The 25722-nt window shown below is 36.7% G+C and overlaps 1 protein-coding gene across 4 annotated transcripts in view; it reads left to right on the top strand.

Annotated features, from left to right (window-relative positions):
* The window catches only part of PPHLN1 (periphilin 1), a 54463-nt gene that overhangs the window by 7531 nt on the left and 21210 nt on the right, over window positions 1–25722 (top strand). For 3 of the 4 annotated variants that reach the window (XM_072401471.1, XM_072401467.1, XM_072401468.1), the window contains exons 5-9: window positions 445–585; window positions 2701–2762; window positions 19462–19527; window positions 21769–21974; window positions 24422–24504. In XM_072401471.1, the coding sequence (XP_072257572.1) occupies window positions 445–585; window positions 2701–2762; window positions 19462–19527; window positions 21769–21974; window positions 24422–24504 (558 nt within the window). The remainder of the gene's footprint in view (window positions 1–444; window positions 586–2700; window positions 2763–19461; window positions 19528–21768; window positions 21975–24421; window positions 24505–25722) is intronic. The other variant, XM_072401469.1, reaches the window with a different exon arrangement.

The following is a 25722-nucleotide window of genomic DNA, read 5'->3' as shown; positions in this document are numbered from 1 at the left end:
TAGAAAGTGATTTTTGCCCAGCATAAACCACCCACTATGCTCTATAATCTATTTAAAAAGAATTAAATCTGCATGTGAATAATTCTGGTGCATGTGTTTTGAAATGGCAGGATTGATTCACCAGCAGTAAATATTTGGTTAAAGTCACATTGATTGTTTTATAAACATGCCCCTATGTGTCACAGAAAGGAGTGTGGCAGTTGTATTTTTCCTGATACCCTATGTCTATCTTTTATACTTTCTCATTTGCAGGTTGTTGGCTGGAAGATGTTGGTGTCTTCCTCCATTTTTTCTATAGTTTTATATATATTTCCTAATTTTAATTGTCTGTTCTTGGTTCATACAATAATATTGGTTATAAAGTTAATTGATGTTGTGTGCCCTTTTCATTATTTGGTTCATTGTTAATGTTTAATAGTTTATTCTTCTTTTGCTTCTATTAAGGCTGAATATCACAGAGTGGTAAATATAGTTAGAAGGCCAGAGGATGAAGTATACTCTCGGTATGATGAATACAGTGATCCGGATTACAGAGATTATGAAGAAAGTCATGGGTATGAAAGAAAAGGTGGACCGTATAGAGGGGTAGGTGTTTCATTTTTAAAGAGCTTTTGTTATATCTTTTTACTTTACTGCATAACCAATTATTGCCTCCACTTGTTTGTTTATAGGTTTTGTGACTTGTGGTGGTGAGTAAGGCTACTTCTAGTATCAGTGTTTAAAATTTGTCTGTGTTCACTTAATGCATTGTGAACTGATATGAGCATGTAACTGCAGACACCCACAGATGACAGCACTTGTACTGTTGTTGTGGTTGTCCACAGCCCCTTGAACTTTTCATTAGCTGTCCGGCTGCCATGTGACAACTGCTGGAACTAGGTTCACACCTGCGCGTGAACCTGGCTGCCTGGCACCTTGCAGCCGTTTAGTTAATCCCACTGCAGTGCTGGTTCCTCAAGAATTTTACGGTGGGCAGCAGTGGGCGGTACTCTACCACTTACTGACACCCCCATTCATTCTCTGTGGGGCTTCCATAGGGAAAATTTACTTGTAACCTGTCATCGGTTCACTGGCATCAAGAAGCAGTAACCATGCGCAAGAATATCGGCAGCCTGTCGGCTCTTTTCCACTCCAATCCCCTAGGAGCAGAACTGACAGGTTGTGACTCTTGCCTAAAGTTTGCCTTTACATTTTACACAGATTCCCTCACTGTCCTCAAATATTTAATGATCTAACGATCATTAAATATTTGCTGTCCACAGGAGAACCCTTGTGTGCCAGAGTGTATGTTGTATAAGGCTTAGTTCATATCCGTGTTTTTTGTAAGTAGTTTTACTGCTTAAAACCTCCTGCAAGAAATGGTTAACATTGGAGAAATGGTTCACTTCCTATTTTTCTGGTGGTAATAGGCGAGATTGTTGCTGTGCATTTTTTCAGACAGTACATGCAACAATTAAGGGTGTTTGCCACTCTAGCCGTCTCCCTCGACTTGAACTGGAAAAGCATAATTCTGCTATGCAAATATTTTAAAAGTGGTTCCCAAGACAAAAAAAGTTCACTGCTTTTGGTAAGCTTTTCCGGTCACTTGCTAATGCCGGAAAAAGCCTAAAAGTTACCAACTTTTACCATTCCCAAGTGCCAAGCAGTTGCCAGTAGGTTCTTAGGAGCATGTTCTGTAAGCTGCATTATTGGTGGGATTTTGTAAATAATTACAAAGTCACAATGAATGATCACAGCAAGTGCTGACATTGATCATTAAAGTAGGAGTTACTAGCTGCAGAAGGTGCAGGGGCGCATGTGTCCATGTGCACTTTCCCCATTTATTCCTGTCTTCCTATATTAATGTTAGGCTTAAATGAAGTCTCAGGTAATATGAATATACTAAAGTTGAAATAGCAAATGGTTCATAAAGAAAAATTGGGGGTAATAATATTTTCTATCTATTTATAAGTAAATAGTGTATAAGAAATATGAATCCTTTTGGAAGCCAAAAATAAGCCTCTTTAATATGTATTTTACCTCAAACACAGGTTTACTGCTAGTAGATCTTTAACCTACAGCAGCATAGTAGTAAAAGTCCCACATCAATTTACTAATATTTTATCTGCAATTATAAATCCAGCATCAATATCACAAAAGCAGAAACCTAGTCCTAGCCTGACAAAGACAAGTTTACATTTTAATTGGTACTTGTCCCTAAAAAATGAGTTCTGGATGGCAGTATGTGTTTCCTTAAACTGTTTAGCTTTAAAGGTGTCTTACCATGCTATGTGTGAAAATGGCATACCACCATACGTGCTGGCTTTTGAACCATGATTTTGAGAACTGTTTTAATTTTAATATTGTTTTTTATATGTATGAATAATTAGGTTTAGTATTTATTAGTTTTGTTTGTAACACTTTAGTGTCAAAAAGCAAGATAGGATAAAATATTTTTTTACCCTAGCTTAGTGTAAAGCTTGGATAAATCCATAAATTCAATTTATGTATTACTTAACTTTGTCTTGTGACAAAAGCTTTGCCAATATAACAGACCCATCCTGAATGTGTGGGCATAGAGGGTATAAGGGTACAAGAGCTGACGTTGCTAATGGTTGTATAACTGTCTTGGATGCTGTGTTAATCATTTGATGAATCCTGTTTATAATGAGAGGAATTTATATGCCTTCTTCACTAATTATTTGTTTACTTTTTCTGCAGGATGACCCAGGGTATAGGTGGGCAAGGGGTGAAGCACACATGAGTCGCCATGCAGAATACAGGTAACTTTGTGCTTTTTGCTTTTTTCTGTGATTAGATCTTTAAAATGCAATAGAAACATCCATAGGGTAAAACATCAAAACGCAGTGGTAGAGCTAGAGATGGGACACATTGATAAAATCTGCAGTCCAATGTTTCTATGTCTTATCACATTTATTAGGTTTACCCTGGTTTTAATACCATGTCTTTCCTTAAAGTAGCATTTTACTTGTACTTTTGTTTTAAAAGTAGCATTGCTAACTAATAAGTTGGCCTAATATGCCCTAGCTCTGTAACATATCCAGGTAAAATCTGGGAAGTTGCATTGTACAATTTCAGTTTCTTTTTCTCCCTTAAATGCTATATTGAAATTATCAGTGAAGCTCTGCTAGTTCACCTTTTACATCATCTTCCACCTAATATTGCAATCTGCATGTACAGAGCTATTTCATATCAAAAAAATGTAGAAGAATGGATGGAGTTTCTACTTCTAGCACACTGTTCTTAAATGACAGGTATCAATATCATTAGCAGACAGAATATGTATATGTATATTTGACAGGTTTCAGTGATAAACATTACCAAACCCTCCCAATACTGTTAGTGCAACTTTATTTAGGGCATTTTCTTAAACCTCCCTAGTATTCTAATTCAGTCCAAATTTTCACGCAAAAAGCAGTACAATTTTTTGCATGGAAATGTATTTTTCATTGTAGGCTATAATTCTTAGGCACAACTCACCAATATTGATTACATTAATTAATGTAATTAATTATTTTATTAATAAACTTTAAATAACAAAACACAAAAATCTGCTAAAAAAATTTAAACATGTAAGTGTACAGTAGCAAATATTATATATCCTGCGCGAACCGGCGCCTGCATGCACAAACCCCGTAGATCTCGTCTCTGCACTTCATTATAGTTTTTATCAACTACTCTTATCTACACTTTTGTTAGCACAATTGAACATCCCCTCACTTTACTTTTAAGTTAAAGCGGAAGTAAACCCAAAACAAAAAAAAATCACACTTACTTTCAAACCCGCAGATCAGTCTGTCGGGGGGTTTCTTCCATCGGGTCCGGCGTCGCCCCAGTATCCGTCTTCAGCCGGCACCGGTTGACGACATCTTCTGGGTTTTTATTATTTCTTCCGATCTTGAGCCTGCACAGTACGAGATCAAGTGACGTAGGAAGATTATTGGGAAAACTTTTTTACCTATTGATGAAAGAGCTCCTTATGCGCATGCTCGAAGAAGAAGCAGGCAAAAGCCTCCCCGAATGCATCATGTAGGTGTCCCAGGAGGCTCTGCTCTCCCAAATATTCTTGATCACCTAGGCGAATTAAGGGGGTAGTGCTGCACTTTAAAAAAAAAAACAAAAAAACACAAACAACGTTTTTACTTTAACCACCTAGCCATTAAGCCCGACCTTCGTACGGGCAAAAAAAAATGGCTAGGATGGTTAAGCCCATATTTTTGTCACATCCTTACCTCCATGGTCCCGCTGTGCACATCCAGCGTCGTTTTCCTATTCCAGCGTCGTTTTCCTATTCCAGCGTCGTCGTCCGTCGATCTCCCTCTCCAGCGTCGGGTGCCAGCGGGACCGGTAAGATGCCGGCCGGTATCTTGTGTTCCGCCGCCCGGCATCTTACCTGGTCCCGCTGATAGTCCACGTCCTTCTTCGTCCAGCGCCGGATGATCTGTGAAACGAGAAGCCGTCCGGCAGAGAAAAAAAAAAAACGGAAAGGCTTCTGCGTGCGTGATGAAGTCGGCACGTGTGCGGGAAATTCAAATAGAAACTCATTCATTCATTTTGTATTGGATTCAATACAAACTCCTGTATCCAATCCAATACAAAAAATAAAAAAAAAATAAAATAAAAGTAAATAACTTGGAAATTCAAATTTATATTTTGTATTTGATTGGATACAAACTTGCGTATCCAATACAAAATAATATAAAATTAATACAAAGTACATAACTGGTAAATTCAAACGCTCATTTTGTATTGGATTGAATACAAACTCCCATATCCAATCCAATACAAAAAAATAAAAAAAAATAAAAGTAAATAACTTGCAAATTCAAATTCTTATTTTGTATTGGATTGGATACAAACTCCCGTATCCAATCAAATACAAAATAATTCAAAACAAACCCCAATAAATACAGAATCAAGTTTTAAAAATTGCCAGGTATTCCCTGGATGGCTAGTGTGTAACACTGTGTCTTATCTTACCTTTGCTGATCTTCGCCTAATTTCCTTTAATTTTATTAAAAGAATTTTTTTTTTAAATGATTGTGTGTTTCAAACATTTTTTATATTCATAATATCTACTAGAACCCCTGTTCAGACATATTTCTGTAAGTTACAGGTCTACAATTTAAAAAAAAAAAATTTCATGAAAAACAGTGGATCACTTTTGGTACAGAAATCTAGACCTCAGTGTAACGCTCAGGTGGTTAAATAAAAGGGGTTGTCTACCGTCTTGCTTATATACCTTTAGTGTTTTAAAAGTGGATCCTCTCCGCTTACTTTAAATTAAAAACCCCTTGTAACCTTTAAAATGACCCTTACACTGTTACCTTATTCCTAAACTAACCCCTTAAATCTTAATACTAACCCTTGTTTGCTCCACGCACGCCACAGCCTTCACCTAGGAAGTCTGCTCCAATCACAGTTGATCCTGTGACAATGCTATTCTGAGATTCTTACACCAAAATGACTTAATTGATGGCCATCCAAATATTTCTAAACTTTTAAAGTTAAATGTTGAAGTGAAACTGCAAACAAATGGTGGAAAACATTACTATGAAAAATTATACTGCATTGTTTAGGATGGATAGATTCTCTATTATTTTCAGCAAAATAAAACCCAAAAACAAATAATAAAAATGTTATAGGTTGAATTAATTAATTATAATTTTCAGAATAGATTTTGCTTAACAATTTACCTTTGGACTTTTTGCCTTCAGGTTTTGTATTTAAACATCCAGCAGAGGGCAGTCTGTAGCTAACAATGAAATTACTGTACAACACATTGCTTATTCAGAGCAAGGCACATTTATTTAGGCATTGGCTTTACAAACTTAACAAATGTAGTTTTATATCCTCCTAGATTTATCTTTTTGCAAGTTGCAGTCATAGGTATTACTCGTTTGTTGTCCTTAAACATGGGGAATTTTATCATTGTTACTGTTAGGTAAATTTGCAGTATAAAGATAGAAAATAAAGTCTCCCCTGCCTCTCACGTCATATTGTTAATGTGAGATGTTACTCAATGAAGTTATATTAAGCTGGGGTGAGATAGCTGTCTGTCTAGGGGCACATTCCATTTTGTTGTGAAGTTTTAAATATTGAGTACTCCAAATGGCCACATATCATTATAAGCTCTTACTCAATGTACATGGATGAAGCATGAAAAGCTAAAATTGTTTAGACATAGCAGCTGAACTTTTACTAAATTTAATTTAATTTAAAGTTGTCATTGTTTTGCGAATGATCCATGTAACAGGATATACAAGTCTAAATGTTGCAATTGTGTACTGCTTTTGTGTTCATGTAGTGTAGCACGAATTCAGCAGTACCTTTTATTATTAATAAACAGTATTTATATAGCGAACATATTACGCAGCGCTGGTTAAATATAGGGGTTGCAAATGACAGACGGATACAAACAATGATACAGGAGGAGAGTCCAAACCTGGAACAAGCATAGAGTATGATATCTCAATTCCTAGACTCCATACTTGTTATTGGTACCGAGGTGTTTGAATCAGCAGGACAGCCACATGAGCACATTCTAATGGGGGTTAGGGAGCAGCACCTAACTCCATTGCCTAATATTTGTGTAATGTTGGTAGTTTGTTTGGACTGTTGTGTGAAATGTTATCGTTCATTCCCCTGTCCACCTAAATATTATATATGAAGTATGGGTGATCTTTTTATTTACTGAAAACTCCCCTAATTTTCAAAAATGTTGTTCTGAGTTCTTTTATTTATATAGTTCAGGCTTTAATCATTGTAAATAGGGATGTTTAATTGGGCGCACCAGTCTGGGTTTTAAACAATGCTGAGCATGTAAACTAAGCAGTTGCTGAAGGTAATTTAATAGGAAAAACAATGAGATTGTCAAATATTTCACATTCAGTTCAAATACTTCATGCCTTGCATACTACAAAGTATTTGCCATATAGTACAAAGTAAATGCCAAAGGATCTGTGCAGAAATGTGAAAAATCTTGCAAGATGTCTGTTTTATTCAACAGATCCTTTTTTTCTTTAAGAGATCCCAGAATGATGTGGAAAAAATTGTCTACATTACCAGCACATAAATATTATATAGCTTTTTCTAACGAGGTGTAGGGTACATATTAAGATATACCTTCATTTGTGGACCTTTTCCTCAACAATCTAACCCCTTCTGTAGGAAACCTTACTAGTAAAACTTTGTCCTTGTGGAAGAAAATCCAATCCAAGTGAAAAGTAATCTCACTCCCTTACTGCTCGGGGTCAGTGACTCCGCTACATTTAAAGCTGACTTCTCCTATTTGGGAGGACTTCCTCTTGTTAAAGTGTGCTTTATACTATGATGGTAATGTAAATGTGCTAACAGTCTTGCTAAGAGTGATAACAAAAAGAATTATTTAAATGACTGGAATAGTTTTGCTTACATAACCCAAAGCTAAGGCTAGGTACACACGTGTAATAATTATCGTTAGAAAACGAACAATTAACGACCGATTATTCACAAATATTTTGAACAGTCTTTTAGTGCACAATTCTGTACATGCTGTAACGATACAATTGTTCAAATATAATCCAACAATAATGTACACACACTAGTTAGGATCGTTTGAACGATGCAGGAAGTGACATGTACAGGAGAAAGTGTACCCCAGAACAATCCACGATCACTGAACAACTGTACACACAATAGATAGCAAACAGTAGTCACCCAATCAGATCCGCCTGGACAGTCGTTCGTTTACAGCGATATTCCTCATTCCTCGGTCTCGTTGGCCAGTCATTCTGCACTTTTTTTGTTATTGATTATTAAATTAATGATTCCAACGACAATTATTGCATGTGTGTACAGCCTATGGTTACATGATTGCCTCTGAAGGGGCAGATTGGCTAAGATCTAAAATCATATCACTTTCTTCATTTATGATCATGTGACTAAATGAGAAAAAGAACAAATTGCGAATAGTGTCCTGATGTGCAAAACCTTATAACTGATACAAGGTTGTACTTTTTTTCTCATGACTTTTGCATTGCAGCTGTTTTATTTCTTATATTCCCATAATGCAGACACCATGATCATTCTCTAAAGTTTTTGGGTATTAGTACATTGCTGTATGCCTTAGGATCAAGGGCTGAAGCTTGTGTTAGAGAAACCCTATCGGTTATTATCAGATGCAAGCAAGATAGAATTGGAATATTTGTACCTTTATACCAGCTCCCCTTCTTAGAATCTGAAGACATGTATTAGACAAGAGTGGAATACAGTTCAAGCAGAGTAACCTTGCATGTCCTGTGTTGATGCAAGTATTTATGCTTTTTTTCTATCTCGATGTAAATGGAAGACTAAAATCATGTTATAAATCTGCAATAACTAATAGTTATCAAAAAACTCTAGGTTTGGAACACAGATTGATATTGGGCTGGATTACAATTCTATACATTCCTGCCTGCAAATCACTGTCACAATGCTTTCCCAGGGCAATGTATCTCAATTAAGCATTGTTAAAACTAATTCTGTCACTTTTCTTTTACAAAGCCATTTTGAATAATATGATTAATACTCTGGACATGAAGTTTTAATCAGAATCAGATATATAGCCGACCAGTCTAGTAGCACAAGAAATGGGCTCCAGCTCATTTCCTGAGAAAGGGGAAGTCTGTCTCTTTCTAAATTACAAATTTAACATAATAATCCCCATGACGATTAGTTCTAGGGTCCTCATGATTGACCTCCAAATATCTAAACCGGCCTTCTAGTTCATAGCATGGTAAAAATGCACATTGTGGCACATGAAACATGGTTTTCATTATTTTTTTGCACTCTGTTGCAAAACAGTGTAAATATACGAGCTGGAGTCTGTGTAAACCAACTCTGAAAACTTTATTTACTTTGCTTTGTTACATTAATGTTATTTGGAATCCATTTACCTGTGCAGGCATATAACATTAGCTTTAACCTCTCCTATTGCTTCGTTAAAATGTGTGATTTTTATGCCACATCTTAGAAGTGTTTTTTTTTTGGTTTTGTTTTCTAATCTCTTGCTAGGAAAGCTAGTTAATAGGAAATCTTCCTATTGTCAGTAAGAAAACTTTAGAACCCCTGTCATGACTTTATTACTGTCTGTACTGCAATAAATAAGATCTCTCCTAAAGCTGCGTACACACCTGCAATTTTTCTCGTTGGAAAGGATCTTTCACGATCCTTTCCAACAAGAAAAGACTGCACGATGCATGAACGATGCTGTACATACAGCACCGTTCATGCTCTATGGAGAGGGGAGGGGGAGAGCGACGGAGCGGCACCCTGCTGCGCGCTCTCCCCTTCCCTTTCATTAGGATCGGTCGTCGTCCATCGTCCATGGATCCGCCAGGACGACGACCGACTGTACACACGGCAGATTTTCGCCCGATAATTGGCCGATACCGATTATCGGGCGAGAAAAATTTGCCGTGTGTACGCAGCTTTACTCCTGTCCAGGTGATGGGTGTTGGAACAAAAATCTTAACCCTTACCTGCTTTTATCAAAAATGACTTACCTAGAATAGGACTGTATGTCTTCAGGGAAAGATACTATTTCTTATAACTGTTCTGCCCATTTTTCTCATAGTTATTTTTTACTTATTTCAGTACCTTATACGGACAGCTTGGCTTTGGTGGCTGCCGTGGTCCCAAATGATTACTAATTCAATATCTCAAGGAAATCTAACCAAGAGCAACACTAATTTTAAAAATGTTTTCTTGGTGTAGTAGGGGTAGGCCAAACACCACTACAACTCCCCATCATCTATGTTGCGGTCTGTGTCTAGATTGTAGATTTGTCCTGGTTTTCTGTATAATAAAAATCTTTGGTTAAAGGAAAATTGTGTCTAATGTAACATTGATAGCAGAAATCAACCAAGTAGTGGTTCACTGGTGCTTCAAGGTCAGGAACTGATGTAATAAGTTTAGTCTAGGATCTATACCCCAGTGACATGAACTCATAGGGCTACACTAAGTGACTGACCAGTTAATCTGCAATGTGTTTTTGATTGTAGGAGGTACACAGGCACTGAAAGAACATACAGACTCAATGCAGGTCATAAGACTGTGGCCAAATTGATATCCACGAAACACTGTTCTGTATTTTATAAAGCATGGATACTTGAAAACAAAAGAAAGTTCATTATTTGTTTCATTCAAATAAACCCCCTTTCTGTCATGATAACAGATAGGTAGCTTTAAAATGGTCTATTTAGGTCCTATAGACCAAGGCTAGTTGTTGCTGACAGTAAGTAATTGATTAGGCTAATTATTAAGTCTGCGCTGCTATTTTAGTTTTATAGCAAAGTAAGTAGGGAGGGGGATTTGACAATACCTGGTGAAATTCCAAACATAGGGGTCAGCTAAGACTTGTAAACTATTTGTGGGACATTTATGACACTCTTTTGTGACACTGTCTGCTGCTTACTCAGGGACTAGTAATTTGGGATGCACTTTCTAATCCCAGGCTTCTTGTTCTGACTACTTATTTAACAGTAAGAAGCAGCAATGTTGCACAAAGTGCAGAACTTTGTCAACCAATCAGAATTTACTCATTTCAATTCACTTTCATGTATGTAGAACACTAAGAATGAAATATCTTGCTGTCAGTTCCTACACTTTGTACAATAGGCATGACTTTAAAGTCATCAGCTTTGTTTTCAGTTCTTTTAGTACCCCAGTCCATAGATGCAGTAAGCACATTGGTTTCCTTTTTAAAGCATTTCTTCATTTTTACCTGGTCATATGCCAGTGACACATTTTTTTTTGTGCTAGGGTCACAATGCTCACACACTGGACTGTCTCTTTTTTCATATCATTGAAGTTTAAAGCCTAACCAAACCTCGCTATACTCACCTGTTCTTTTGGAAAGCACTGCCATATTCCTCCTCCTTTTCCTCCTAGTGGCAATCTTCAGCCATCTTGATTGACCAGGCTGGGTTTATGTAACTTGCGCACGCACGTAGGTGTTCATTCAGTCCCAGCAACTGGAAGGGAAGCCAGGATTGCCAGTTATGCAGGCAACCAGGAAGCGCACCCTCAAAAATACTATGCTCTGTCCCTGGACTGCATAAATATGGGTGCATAGAATGCAAGGAATAAAGAACACTGAGGTGTAAAATGAGATTGGGACAGATGGTGAAAATAAAATTTTTTACTTGGAAAAAAAAATGGCATTTGTTGATACACAGAGCTAAGGGGTGCAAGGGGATAACGCACGTACTCAGTTTTTTCTTCTATAGTACAAGTTCTAAATAGTAATACTAATGGTTCTAAGCATTTCTCGCTTTTTATAATTTCATTAAAAAGTAGAAATTGTTTAAAAGTAAATGTGTGGTTGATAGGATTGTTTATATGCTTAGTTTTTGGCCTTTACATATATTCATCCTTTTATTTACATATCTGGCCTGTATTTTATGGGTAACAATACATCCTAACAATGTTGACTTTCACTTAGCTATGTTTCTTCTATTTTGCCATGAAAGATGCAGTTACAGCCAAACAATGTAATTAAAAAAGAGACTGCTTTCCATAGTTTAGTTTTCTTTCAGCAAAATACATTCTGATGGTTTGTTATTTTTGCATTGTACATACACACATCAATAAAATATAAAAGCATAGTGATTGTTATCCTGTTTTTTTCTATGCATGGCGGAAATAAACAAAGACTTGGGGTTTCATAATGCTGATCTTCAAAATATGAAGTGTTGATCATTCTGGCGCCAGCGATGATGTGAATATTTCACATGGGGATACTTCTTTTATTTCAGAGTTGCCCGTCCTGTTTTATTTGGGGACAGAGTGTTTTTTACAAGGGGGCAAAATATGTGATTAATTTGGTACCAAATGTGGAATAATATATGGTGCTGTATGTATGTGTGTTTCAAATCTCATCTAAACATTTTTGTACCCAGTCCCTCCTATTCCTATTAGAACTGTGGAGTTTTCAGTTTGTACCTTGGGGGTGTACATACACGATATATTAATATATTATCCTTGATAAATATATATATATATCTGCAAAAGTAAATATAAATGCCTGTGTCCACTATAAAGAAATGTAAAGGTCGATTCATACCATAGTATGTTGGTAAGGCAAGTGCCACCATTCAGGTCTATGTATGACAGTGCAATGCTCCTTGTGAGTAAGTGAGTGTTGCTAGTGATGGAGACTTGCTAATATGTGGAGGCAGGGGCAGGATGGCAAATTACAATGTTCTCCCATATGTTCTCCCAAACTCCTTTTAGCTGGGTGCACCACCCGGCACTTTTCATATATAAGATTCATAAATGGTGTGGTGCAGGATTACCTGTCTGAGTGTAAACCTGCCTTACCGTAGGCCCTGCAAATGGCTGTCATGCTGGGTTCTGGCTGGTGGAAATGGTTGGATATATAATATCTAGTTGTTAATAGATTGATGCTGCTAAAATGCCTTGCATTACCTTTATATGTATAGTAAGTGCAGCAGTTACAAATTAGAATGTCTGTACAGATTTAGTTTAACATGTACAAAAAATATTGGAAAACTTAAGATGGCTAGTCCTGAATGGTGTTTCCAGTTGTTACTTTATGCATTTTATGGCTAACATCAGAATTTATCCATGTGAGGCTCTTCTTTCTCATGCCCCTTTTTAGTACATTGGTATTCAGTATGCTTGATTGGCATTTAGCCCTGCTCCTCCCTCTCCAAGAGTGCTTTAAAGCAAACTGTAGAAAGCTGATACAAAGTCAAATTTAGGTACTTACAGTATTTGTAAATCATGAGTAAAAAAAGAGCATGGGCTGCTGAGATAACATTGATGCATGGCTGGTTTCTCGTCTCTTGCATAATATGGATAGTTGACCCATGAGGAGTCTATCCTGATCTCTTAAGCTGCGTACACACTTGCAAGTTTTGTCGTTGGAAAGGATCTTTCACGATCCTTTCCAACGACAAGGGTCTGCATGATGCATGAACGCTGCTGTACATACAGCACCGTTCATGCTCTATGGAGAGGGGAGGGGGAGAGCGACGGAGGGGCACCCTGCTGCGCGCTCTCCCCTTCCCTTTCATTACGATCGGCTGTCGTCCATCGTCCGTGGATCCGGCAGGTCGGTCGTCCGGACGATGGACAACACCGACTGTACACACGGAAGATTTTCGCCCGATAATTGGCCGATGCCGATTATCGGGCGATAAAAATCTGCCGTGTGTACGTAGCTTTAGACTTGACAGTCATTAAAATCTTTAAATCTGTTGTGAATTGAATGTCTAGAGAAGTCACTGGCTTTCTGATATCCTCCTGTTAGCATTATTTACCCATACATAAATCTAAATCTATAGATAATAATACAACACATAACTACCCTGCTTGTAGAAGTGACTACCTGCTGTGCACATGTCTATCTCAGATAGAGGTCATGTTGGGCTATCTTTCTTCATTCAGACACCATAGATTACCAGGATTATCTTATTGTTTTTCTGTTTACCACAAAGAAATTGTATTGTAAATATTTTGGAAAGTGGACATGAGATTCATGTAATGAGCAGTGCTGGCCACACAAAGCTGACCTAATACTATTCATTGTTCAAACAAAAAGACCTCTAAAAAGTTCTTAGTGAACTCTCCTTCTACATCCATGGTTGAGTGCATGTCAGATAATCCTATAGTTACTGCCTGCAAGGCACCAATCTGGAGCCCTGGTTACCCTACTTTTCAGATGTGTTTTAGGCACAGTTTTCATTAGTATGCAACTGTTTTTGTCCCGGTTTAGCAGCCCTATATCTGAACTGCAAGCAAACCTCTAATCTAAGGTTTATAACTGAAAAATGAGAACTTTTTGTTTTTGTCTACTACAGGATTTGTATTTTTTTCCAGTCACTTCTAAATTTATCCCTGGCACATCTAGTCTGACCATTGTCTGTTACATTGATACAAGAAAGGTGATTTGGTAGCATTATGATGATACAAAGATTTATATTGTAGGGTGATAAAAAAATTGATATATTATATGGTAACATTTATGTTGGCACTGCAAAAGTTTTTTGAGGTACTGGCTATTCCCTTTAGAGTATATTGTGCATTGTGGTTTAATCACTGGGTAAAGTCAAGGGTTTTAGAAGTGAGCTAATTTGCAGATTCGACCAGCCGTGAATAAGTAGTGATTGAGCACTGTGTTAGCAACTCAGCCCCTTGACTAAGCTAAATTAATTAATTGCCTAAGGCTACTGTGCTTGCTTGGATCCTTTGCCGATAACTAGGTATCCAAGGGTGCCCTCCATTATCCTATTATTTTCTGATAACTAACAAAGTTCACATTTTAATGTATGTAAGCCTTGCCCTGTCAGAACAACTAAATATGTTTGACTCTAGGTCTGCCCCTTGAGTGACAGTGACATGACAATGGACTTTGTAAAACACTGCGTATTATGTTGGCGCTATATAAATACTAGACAATAATCTTATTTCTTCTGAGTTCTTGATGGGGTTGCCAAATCACACACTGTACAGGCGTGAGATTACATTTAACATAAATCTACAAACTGTTTTTATGGAAGTACCCGACGAACCTTTTTACACTAACAGTATATGCTTAGATTGCTGTGCATTATACTACAACATAGTCCTATCTGTTCTTGTCTATTGTGATGTAGACTCAGTATTCAGTACAATATATAGGGCGACACTCTGCCAATACGTCCGGCAGCACATCATAAGAACAAACCTAGGTTCAGGCCATTATGCAACTTACGTAGTAGCATAAAAAATATATAAATCAGAAATTTTTCACCTAATTGTTAGTCTTCCCTTCTCCAAAGGTTACATTTTGTACAATCTGACCTTTGTCTTTACTTAGTTATGGATTGTTAGTAGCTTGAATTAGTACTTTGACCTATCTAATCAATTGCTAGAAGTAAATATGCATTTTTTCTGCTGAAATAGGGACCAGCAAAGTGTTTTTTAATGGTCAGGGATATCTTATTTAGGTTAATTTTCTGTGGGCTGTAAATCTAGCCACCTAGATAAACAGACTTTAAAAACCTGCATATACTGTGCAACAGCAAGAAACTTATCTAAACCACCAGTAACCTTTTATCAGTGGTGGCATCTAACTACTGATGCCCTGCTTCAGGTCTGTAAGTGTTCTCAGATAACCATTCAGAAAAAATAAAAACAAATTGTCTTTTAATTGTGCAATCTCAGCTTTGCAACATATCTGAATATCACTAAAAAAAAGTTGCTAATCCATGTAAGACTGGCAGTACTGCCTTCCAGACATGATTAAGCTGATGATTACTATTTAGTTTTATTTTTTAATCATTCAAAATACAATGCCGAGTATAAAAAAAAAAAAAAAAAACAAGGACAGGGAAAGGGACCAATATGGGGACGGGGTTTAAGGGAATCCTTTTATGAGAAAAATCAGGGTTTACACTTCTAGCAAACTGTCATACAAAACCTTAAGCTTCAATATATTGGCTCTATTTATAAAACCAAGTATCAGAAATTCCCTCAAACATTCCCTTGTGGTAAAAGTTTCAGGTCCATATGTTTCAATGGCAGAGTTCGCTCCATGTAATATTGGTCCCTTTCCCTGTCCTTGTTTTTTTTTTTTATACTCGGCATTGTATTTTGAAACTAACATGTCTTTGACCATGGTTATTGGCCTGCTTCCTGAGAAGCTGGACTCCTTTAGGAATGGAGGCCCAAAGAATGCATGGAAGCATGTAGAATATTTCTGCATAACATTAGCGGCAGTCGATTCCATTGAGAACTAATTTGGAGAACAGTAGTAGTAGACTTCTGTACATTACCCAAAGCTTCCAGCATACAGTTGAATCTTTTATTTGCACCCATATGCGGCACTGTATTTACTGCTCATTGTTTTCTGTAAAGCTGTTCATAAAACTCAGGGATAGCTACCATAAAAAAACTGCACAATTGATTGAACCATATCACAGTATGTCAACTAATAGGGCTGACTACAGCATCCCCAGTTTAAATACTATTAACATTCTGTTGGCAATAAAACTTTGTGAGGGCCAATTGACATATGAAATCTACCCTTTGTTTACAGCGTGCTGAGAGTTCACCTGAAGGTCATGTTAACCAGGTGCATTTTATTTAGATCCTAACTGATGTACCTTTGTAGGTTAATTAAATCTGCCCGATTTCTGTTTATTTTTGGGTTAATGGTTTCCACTAAAATACTGATTTAGCCTTGCCTTGTTGAAGTGGGACATTACTATTTAATTGGCTTTGATTACATATCCAAGAAATAGGAGCTGTATGAAGATGAGGCCATGCATAGTCTTACATTGTACCCCAGTGGCCATTTTTGCTTTCAGAACAGCTGGTGTTTAGCTTGGATACTCTGGTATATAGGTATTCAGGCTCCTCCACCATCATAGTATGACAACCATCATGTATATTAGGTAAAGCTTGGGGTGCACTGACACAGAATAAACACTTTCCTTATGTTGAGGGGGTCATAATGTAACATATGCTGCTACCTAGCTCCCTGAAAAAATGAAAATGATTGTTTTCCGAGTACTTACACATTTAACCTGTAGTTTCTTTTATCAACATGCTCCTTCTAATTCCATGGCTCCACTAACCTCTCCAAAGCCCTGAAAATCCTCTGCAAACACAGACATTCTAAAAGTCTGCAGTCTGTTGCAGTCATTACCTTTTACACTACTGTAGTAAATTGTTATCTTAAATGGTATTAAAGAGAATGTGCAATGTTTAACATATATTTTCTTTTGCCTGTTGTGTGATTATATTAATAACCTTTTTTTTTTTTGCGGGAGGATACAAAATATTGGAATAAAAATACAAAATTTTGGCTTTGGTAAACTTGAACATTTGGTAATATTGAATTAGAAGCTGTGGGTATAACTATCTACCATAGTAGAATGCGTTTATAAATTCCATTATGACAGGTTAAAGCCAAGTCATACTGTTCATTGAGAGTGTAATCGCTTTTTCATTTGTAAAATAGAACAGTCAAAATCTATTTGATCAACCCAATATTCTTTTCAATGGATATATAAGTGTAATAGCCTTGAAATTAATTAAAGGTGAGTACTGCAGCAAAAGCTTAACTAAACGTGTATACAGATCTGTTATTATTGGGTTATGTTTATTTGACCAATGATCTGCTTTTGTATGTATGATTTCCTCTACAAAATAATAGGACAATATTGACATTTGACATCTCTGATATTTGAAATGTTCCTCTCTAATAACGGCCCCTGTTTCTGCATGTGTCCAGTGATCGTTATTGCTCTTTATTTATACTTCTCACTGCTCTATGGAGGCCTTTGCATCTCTTCTATCCTTTCCACTTTTACATTGGCAGTCTATGTACAGCCCTCCAGTAAATGCATCCTGTTAATTATATGTTTAGTAGGACAAGTGTTCCCTAAGAAAAACCCAATGTTTCCTCTTATACATTGGTGGACTAGGGAGTGCCCACTTAGGCGAGACTTTTGGGTTTGTTTTTTAGTTCATCTGAATGATTTCAAGGCCAGCAGTGTTTCCAGTGTAGTATGTCCCATTGTACTGCTAGGCATCAGTAAATTTACACATCTGACACTGGGGCTCCTAAACAAATGTAATGTGTGTTTGAAGCAGGAGCAATGCTGACCTTGAAAACGGGCAATAAATGCAAAAAAAAATTGTTACTTCTGTAAGAGGTCATGGAGAGCTCAATATTGTTTTTATACTGAATCATCACTATATTAGGAAGGGAGCAGTCAGGCATGGGGGGAGGATGGGCCCCCTGACGCTGTGGACTCCTTGTGGGTAGCTAAAACTTTCTAATTTTTTTCCACCCCAGAACTCAAACATGGCAGTGTTCAACTCAGATTTTTTTTTTTTTTTTTTTTTTGAGCAGGGTGGGAAAAAAATTGTAGGCAGGTGGCAGCCCCTTTATTTTGACCCAAGTCTTCAATAACCATTTAAAAACAGCTGGATGGTTACTGAGAAGTGCTGGGTGGTGTGCCCAGCTAATAGGGGCTGGGGGAACACTGCATGGCGCGGTACTAGGTAACCTGGAACCAATTGTGCAAAAAACCTGGGATGGCCTTTAAAATCCAAATATTGGATAATAGTTACATCTCTAAAGCTACTAATTTTGTACAAACCATGATGATGGGGTTTAGTGGCTCGGAAAGGCTGTTGCCTTTTTGGCAGAATTTAAAGCTGCAGTCAATTTACTGGTGACGTGACTAGGAACTCCTCCAAACCTAAGTCACACAGTGGGGATTCTACCCTAGTTCTACATAATATGTTTCTGTTTAGGTTTCCTGTAGCATAGAGGCAATTCAGTCACAGGTTTCTACCTTTTTATTGCAGAAGTTAAAATCTGGCTTGGGGATTAATAAACATTATTAAAAAAGTACCTGTTCTCCCTGGGCCATTTTTCACTGAAAAGTTGGGTCACATGACAGTTGGGGCATATTACAATGCCAACAGAAAAATGGGACTTGCCCCCACCCTCTTATTATTACAAACTTGCAACAAAGTATAGAGGGCCAGTAAAAATCTGACAGAATTATAGGGGTTACTTGATGCCTATGGCACAAACAACTGGGAGCACCAAATTTGACATGAGTTGCCTTGTCCAATTTTTGACCACCTAGTTACAACTTCTCTCCACCCAGCTTAAAAATATTTTCAGGAGAGAACACTGCCATAGACAATAGATGACAGTTTAAATCTTTGTTGGAATACCTGTGGTTTTTTAGAAATATTGTGACTGCAGCATAGAAACCACTCCTGCTCTACTTTTTAGAAAGACTTTGTTTTATGTAGTGGAGCTTTCAATGTTTCAGATTTAGGAGTTTGAAGTAGCTTTAGCATAAACAATTATGATATGCAGATGTTCCTTCCATACAATGATCCAGTGTATCAAGGTGGGGATATTCTAAATCTAAATGTTGGTTGGTCGTATAGAATGCTATATACATCACATGCTACATTTTTCTATCTAGCTTTTTCCTTTGGAGAAGCTTGATCTCACTTCCTTACTTTTGCAAACTAATCTCTCAGGCATCTTTTCTTGCGCTCTGAAACACTGGTGGGTGGTGATATCACTAATGAATTCCAGCTTGGTGGAGTGACTGAGTCACAACTGTTTTGGAGCTCATTCAGTATAGTTACAGCCTCTTCTACCTACGCTAATCTGCATTGTTCCACTGTTAAAAACAGAGTACAGATACACTGAGCGGAGAACACAAAGCTCCACAACTAACTTCTGTAAAAATGGTTGAGAATTTAATATTAATAACATTTAAAAAGACATTTAAAATAAATGTACAAGGTGTGAAGCTTCAGTCAGAATGTATTTTTTTTGCCTGCAATTGTTTAATACACTTTTTATGGATACATATTCTGGGGTCCCTTAGTTGCTGAATCACTAACCATGATGAAGTTTTCTAACCCTGTTCTGTATATTAATTTCAGAATGCAAAATTCTCCTTGGGGAAGTGACACAGCTGTGCTAATGAGTTCTCACCAGGCTAATTGGAGGTAAAATAGGCACATAGTTGTGAAAACATAATTTTATCATTAACACCTTTTCAGTTAAGTAGTTTATTGAAGTGAGATTTTCAGCTTCCTTATGACATCCCTTGGGCAATTTTCCAATACTTTACCTTGATTCAAAATATATGAATGTAATACTTTTAAAACAACACACACTGTTGAAGATGATATATATACCTCAGAAGAGCAAAAAAGGTTTTGTAGACTTTAGTGTGTTTGTTAGGCTGATGTGGAAAAGGATTTCCCACATGCATAAGATGATTTTTCACTCGATTTTATCTGAAACTGCCATATAAACTGCAAAACCTACCTTGTGTATTAAATGCTCTATTTATAAAACAGGTAATCGGACATTCCCTTGTTGGAATCTTTCAAGTCCAATTATTTTAATGGCAATAGTTTGATTACCACCTTGGATTGTTTGACATAATGATGGATTCCCTGTCTTATAAATAAAGTCCTAAATGTTCTTTTCAAATCATTTTATTGTGTCTTTAGGAAATGTAATACAATATATAAAATATTTCAAAGTTGAATGATGACATAGGTCTGGAAGGAAGGAATTTGTTGCAAATAGGGAGGATATATGCAAACATGCTCAATTTCTGATGTCCATAGGCAAGTATTACTTGTAAAGGTCATGGCATAGGCCACATCTCCCAAAAAGTAACTTGTAAGTATTTTATTTTGTGGAAAGACATTTGTGGAAAAAATAGCTTTTTGAAAACAGTTTATAGAACACTGATCAATTAGGTTGTATTTAATTGGTTATGCTATTCCCTGCTATGTATTCTCTGACAAAGGTGGGTATGAAGCCTTTCAGCACCTGTTAAATTGGGAATTTCAACCACATTGCTGGTCACTTATAGGTGGCCATTTTAACACCAGGGTGATACAACCACCTGTCTAATGGTAAGATGAACCAACTAAAAATGTTGTTTTTTTTCCTCTTTGTGCCAGTTACACTGTACTGGGGCAATGACAGGTGTGTTTATTTTTAGCACCCCGTGATGTAGTTTAGTTTCGTCCCTCACTAGACCAGACATATGTGTAGTTTGTCATTTTCTCACTAGTGTTACGTGTTGCCACTCATAAGTGATCCAATTATTAGGCAAATGAGAGCACTGTAATTCTAAGTTTAGAAAGCTAAACATCCATGCACATAAAATAGGTTAGATTTGTCTGGACAAGTGTGTCTTCTACTTCCAGAAACAGTTATTTTAGAAGTAATTGGATTTCAGAGGGTTGAATCACTAACTGTCTTCTGTAACACTTGGTTATGTATGCAGCAACAACTCTCCAATGTGGTTGTCACAAAGTCTTTTTGCATAATGGGATATTGTGATGTAAAATATTTCAGTCCTGCAGAGTGAGCAACAACTTCCCCCCACACCTATCATGGTCAAGTCATGTAGTTTGTTTTCAAAACCTAAATGCAGAGATTTATATTTCAGAAATCCAGTAAGGGGTTTAGCCTGCAATTAAACACTATTTGGAATTCAAAGTAGAAAAGCCAGTCCCTGTCAGCATGCTTAAAATGCACTCATTTATTGCACACATTTTTTCATGCATCTGGAATGTATTTAGCTGATTTAGGTGGAGACTTTAAATAGGCTTTCCTATTTTTCTTGTAGTTTTGTTTTACTACAAAATGAAAAATTAAGTGAAATTATTAATTGGGCTACTGTCCAAATAATATGGAGCAGTAAAAGTTAATTAAGATTGTATTTTTCTTTGACACCCCATGCATGTTTTTTTCTCTATTCTAATCAGTTGCTTGATAAGCATGCAGGTCTAAAGGGTGCCGGGGATGTGTTATTTCATACACAGTCGTTAGTGGAATGCTGGGATATGTACTATTTGAAGTTATTTTTGGGCTTCTGAATAGTAGGACAAATGCTGAATTATTCTGCTTACCAAAATTATTAGATTCAGAACGAAAAAGAAAAGTTGGGAACTGTAAAAATGTTTTAATGATAATCATAAATAAGTGAGATCTCATCTTATTAAAAGCTCTGAATAACACTGAGTTGTTTCATATTGGATCTAAAATTTAGATATTGAGGTCTTGGTTGTACTGCTGTACTGCATAATAGATGAAGAGGTGTGAATGCATCCATATGCACAGAAGTATTTTTATTGGTATTGTGATAAATGTTTTTACTTAATGAAAGCAGATTTGTATCTCATTGTTTTCACAAATCCTTATATTTCTGTTCAACATAGAGACAACAGAGAAGGTTTCAGAAGAAAACCGTTAGGTCAGCCTCCATACGTACGAGAACGATCTCCTCACAGAAGAGAACCCCCATATTTCCGAGAATCTCCAATAACCAGAAAAGACTCTCCACATAGTAGATCTGGCTCCAGTGTCAGTAGCAGAAGCTATTCTCCGGAAAGGAGCAAAACCTTCCCCACACATCAGCATAAAAGTATGCTCTCTCTTTCTTTTGTGTTTTTATAATAACAAATACCTAGTTGATTTATCTTAGGAAGGCATGGATAAAATTGTAAATGTTTCTGGGCATCAACAGAGCAAATTATATTCAAAATGGGGTAAATGTGAAGTGGCTAAATATTAAAGTACAAAGCATACTACATTATCAGAAGGTAGGTGAAATGAAAGTATCATAGTTGGCAGTGTTTTCTAATGTAATGTTGATTTACTGTCCTGGAATCATATAAGTCTAGTTTACATTAGCATTTTTTGCAAGTTGATTTACCCAATACCTATTTTTTTCTGCAAACTGTTTTTAACATTAAAAGGAACAAGCACCTACCTATTCTTTCTATTTTTTTCCCCAGACTGTTGCTTACGGCAGGGTTGCCACACGTGGACATTGCTACATGCAGTGTCTATTGGCAGATTGCTAATGCCATAGACATGAATTGGAACCACTTGCCTGCACTTATGCAAGAGGTTTTAGGCATTTGAAAGTGTTTTTTATTTACAAAAATAAAAAAAACGCACTGATTTGCCAGGCTTTTGCAACTGTTTGCAAATGCCTGAAAAAAGCCAAACCATTGCCATCTGTTACTGCTCCTGGCCAGTGGTTGCCTTGCCTGTAGGTACCCAGAAGCAGTAAACATTACGATTTTTTTTTTTCTCTCTGCTTTTGTGCACCGAGACCTAGAGAAAAACAACTAGCAGTTTGTTGCCTCCTTTTGCGTACACAGGCAACTACAATGAGCAGGAGCAAAGGTATGCAAATAAGAACCAGTGCTGCCAACTGCCAAGTGAAAGTGGCTTTCAAGGTGCCAACTTGTACAACTCAGAAAAGTGTGAACCTACCTTAAGTAAGCCTTAAGGTCAGGGCTGTGTTGTGTGGCAATTCTGTGTATATTCATGGATGGACAGAAATACAAATCCTTTGGCAAAAAACACTATCACATATGTATTTAATCTGTGTATTTTACACAGATTAAATACACATCATCATTCAACATTCATAGCCCTTTTATATAGGGGCTGTTTCTAGAGGTGTTTTTCAGTTAGCATAGTTAGTTGAGATTGTGTTATAAATGTTTTTACTAACACGTTTTTTCCAATTTATTTGCAAGGTGAAAACCCCAGTTTGCATTTTGTTATAGAAGTGGTGGTTTAAAATATCTGTATAATTGGTAAACTCTAGGTTAAAACCTAGAGTGACAGCCGAACAAGCAACAGTTACTTGGAGATTAAACATTATTATGTGTTTATATATACAAATACAAATATTTGTATTTACTTTAATATTAATAATTTTTCTGTATTGGTAAATAGCTGTAAATCTTGCATTGGCTCTGAATATGGTTTAGGGTATCACTTTCCGGATGACCCACTGTGCACACATACAAAAGCTAACTTTTTTTGTTTTAGGTGCAGCAATTTGCATGTTTAATCAATCGTTTATAAGGTATCTTAGCTCAAATGCTATGTTCATGTGCTCTAAAAAGAGTGTTATTCAGATTTTCAACCCTCGCTAGTCTACAAGCTGTAACTGGACTGGTGCCTGTTCCGTTGGATTACATTTTATTCTTGGCTATTTTATAAATCAGCCTACAAGTGTTTATAGAAAAACGTTGGAAGGATAGGTATTTGTCAGGGACTTATATTTCTGTACCACTCAATAAATTAGTCAAATATTACTCACTCATGTATCTTTAAATAGTTTTATCATACTGAAAAGTCATTTTAAAATGTTTGGTAATGAGAAAAGAAAGAAGAAAATCATTCTTCAGTTTAAAACGATTGAAGACAGATATAGATTATATATATATATATATATATATATATATATATATATATATATATATATATATATATATATATTCATTTATTTGGAAAGAGGTTTAAGTTGTTGTCTGTGTCCCTGACTAGTGGATTTTTTTTTGCCACATTCTGTGTGGCCACTGGGACAGGAAGTGAGCCAAAATCCCCTAAATACACAAACTGAAAAAAAGATGTTAAATGGGAAGGGACAGAACACCTACTGGTGTTTTTATTGTTATATGTGTACATGTCAGGGAAATGCTTCTGATTTCCTGTTGGGTCACCTGTAGGTCAGGGGAAATACCTTTAATGTAATATTATTTTATTATTAAACAGGATTTATATAGCGCCAACATATTACGCAGCGCTGTACATTAAATAGGGGTTGCAAATGACAGAGGAATACAGACAGTGACACAGGAGGAGGAGGGGGACCCTGCCCTGAAGAGTTTACAATCTAAGAGAAGTGTTTATTTTTTTTTTTTACCACTTTATTATGTGTCTGTGCTTTTAAAATCTATTTCATGCTGAATAAGTCCGTTTCACATATCTCAAAATCATTACTGTGTACTCTTTTTAATGTACCTTCCAACATGTTTTTGTTTTTTGTTTTTTTATCTTTTGCAGCTAAAGACAAATCAAGTACCCATCCTTTAAGGTCCTCAAAAGACCCATCTCCTTCAAGCTCAGTAGCTGTTCCTTCAACCAAGGTAATTTTTGTTTCCACGGGGTAATAATTTACTCCTATGGAAAGCAAAAAGGCATAATCATAAAACACAGATTATGTAGTTATATCCATATATTGTTGTGACATATAAGTACTCCGGCTAGTGGCCAGCAAATGAGGGAAATAGAAGATTCCGATGGACTCTACAGGAGATTAGCTAACACCTCTCTGCTACTTCCCCTGGGAGTAGCAATACATGTACCTGAATTTCAGGAAAACAATTACACAATTATAGACCATTAAAAGGAGTTCTTTTACTTGACTTACTTGGTGCAGTTTGACATAGGATTAACAAAGCGCTGCAAGTTGACACAACCAGGCTGGTAACCCAATCTGCTTCACTCTGGTTTAGTGTTTTGGTTTTGTAACTTTATTACAGAGCAATGAAGGAGCAGCAGTAGCTCACTGCACAGTATTAGAAGAGGAATAGTCTGCTCTCCAGTTAATAAGGTATTACAGCATTGTACAACATACAGGAGGCTGGCTGATGGGAGGATATTGCACACTGATAACCCAGAAAATACCTCCATATTGTACACTGCTAAACCGAATAGTGAGTTACTGCCACATTACTACCTAATCACAGGTCAGACTGGTCCTAAACTCAGCTGTGTTGTATTTTCTGCAGGAGGAAAAAGCGAAGTCAGATTCTATTAATATTATTAAACAGTGTTTATAAAGCACCAAAATATTACGCAGGGCTGTACATTAAATTGGGGTTGCAAATGACAGACTGATACAAACAATGACACAGGAGAAGGAGAGGACCCTGCCCAAAAGGGTTTATATTCTAGCAGTGCTTTTGCACAGTGAAGTCTGTATTAGAAAACTAGATGAATAAAGTTACACATTTTTTGGCAGGTATTATAGTTAACACTTACATATTTCAACTGTGAGCGTAGATGTTTACCTTCACTTCCACTTAAAACACTTCAGGGCTTCCTGTCCCTTCCCTAGATTGATGATCTCATGCACTGTTTTTTCTTCCTTGAGATCCTTTTGCTTCCTGTAAAATAGAAGGATGTTTGAGGTCTTACAGAAGTTTAACGAGTGTACACATAGAGCTGTGAGGTGACCGAAAGAGTCTTGTATTGTTGTATTGTATTGTTAAACATTATGCACATCTTTAGTATTCTTTTATGTCGTCATTCCCTTTTGTATGATAATAAATGTATGAGTAATAAAACTCTGTATCAATTTA

The sequence above is a fragment of the Pyxicephalus adspersus genome, chromosome 2 (assembly GCF_032062135.1).
Source record: "Pyxicephalus adspersus chromosome 2, UCB_Pads_2.0, whole genome shotgun sequence".
In the NCBI taxonomy this organism is placed as follows: Eukaryota; Metazoa; Chordata; class Amphibia; order Anura; family Pyxicephalidae; genus Pyxicephalus; species Pyxicephalus adspersus.
This window is presented reverse-complemented; position numbering and strand designations above follow the sequence as displayed.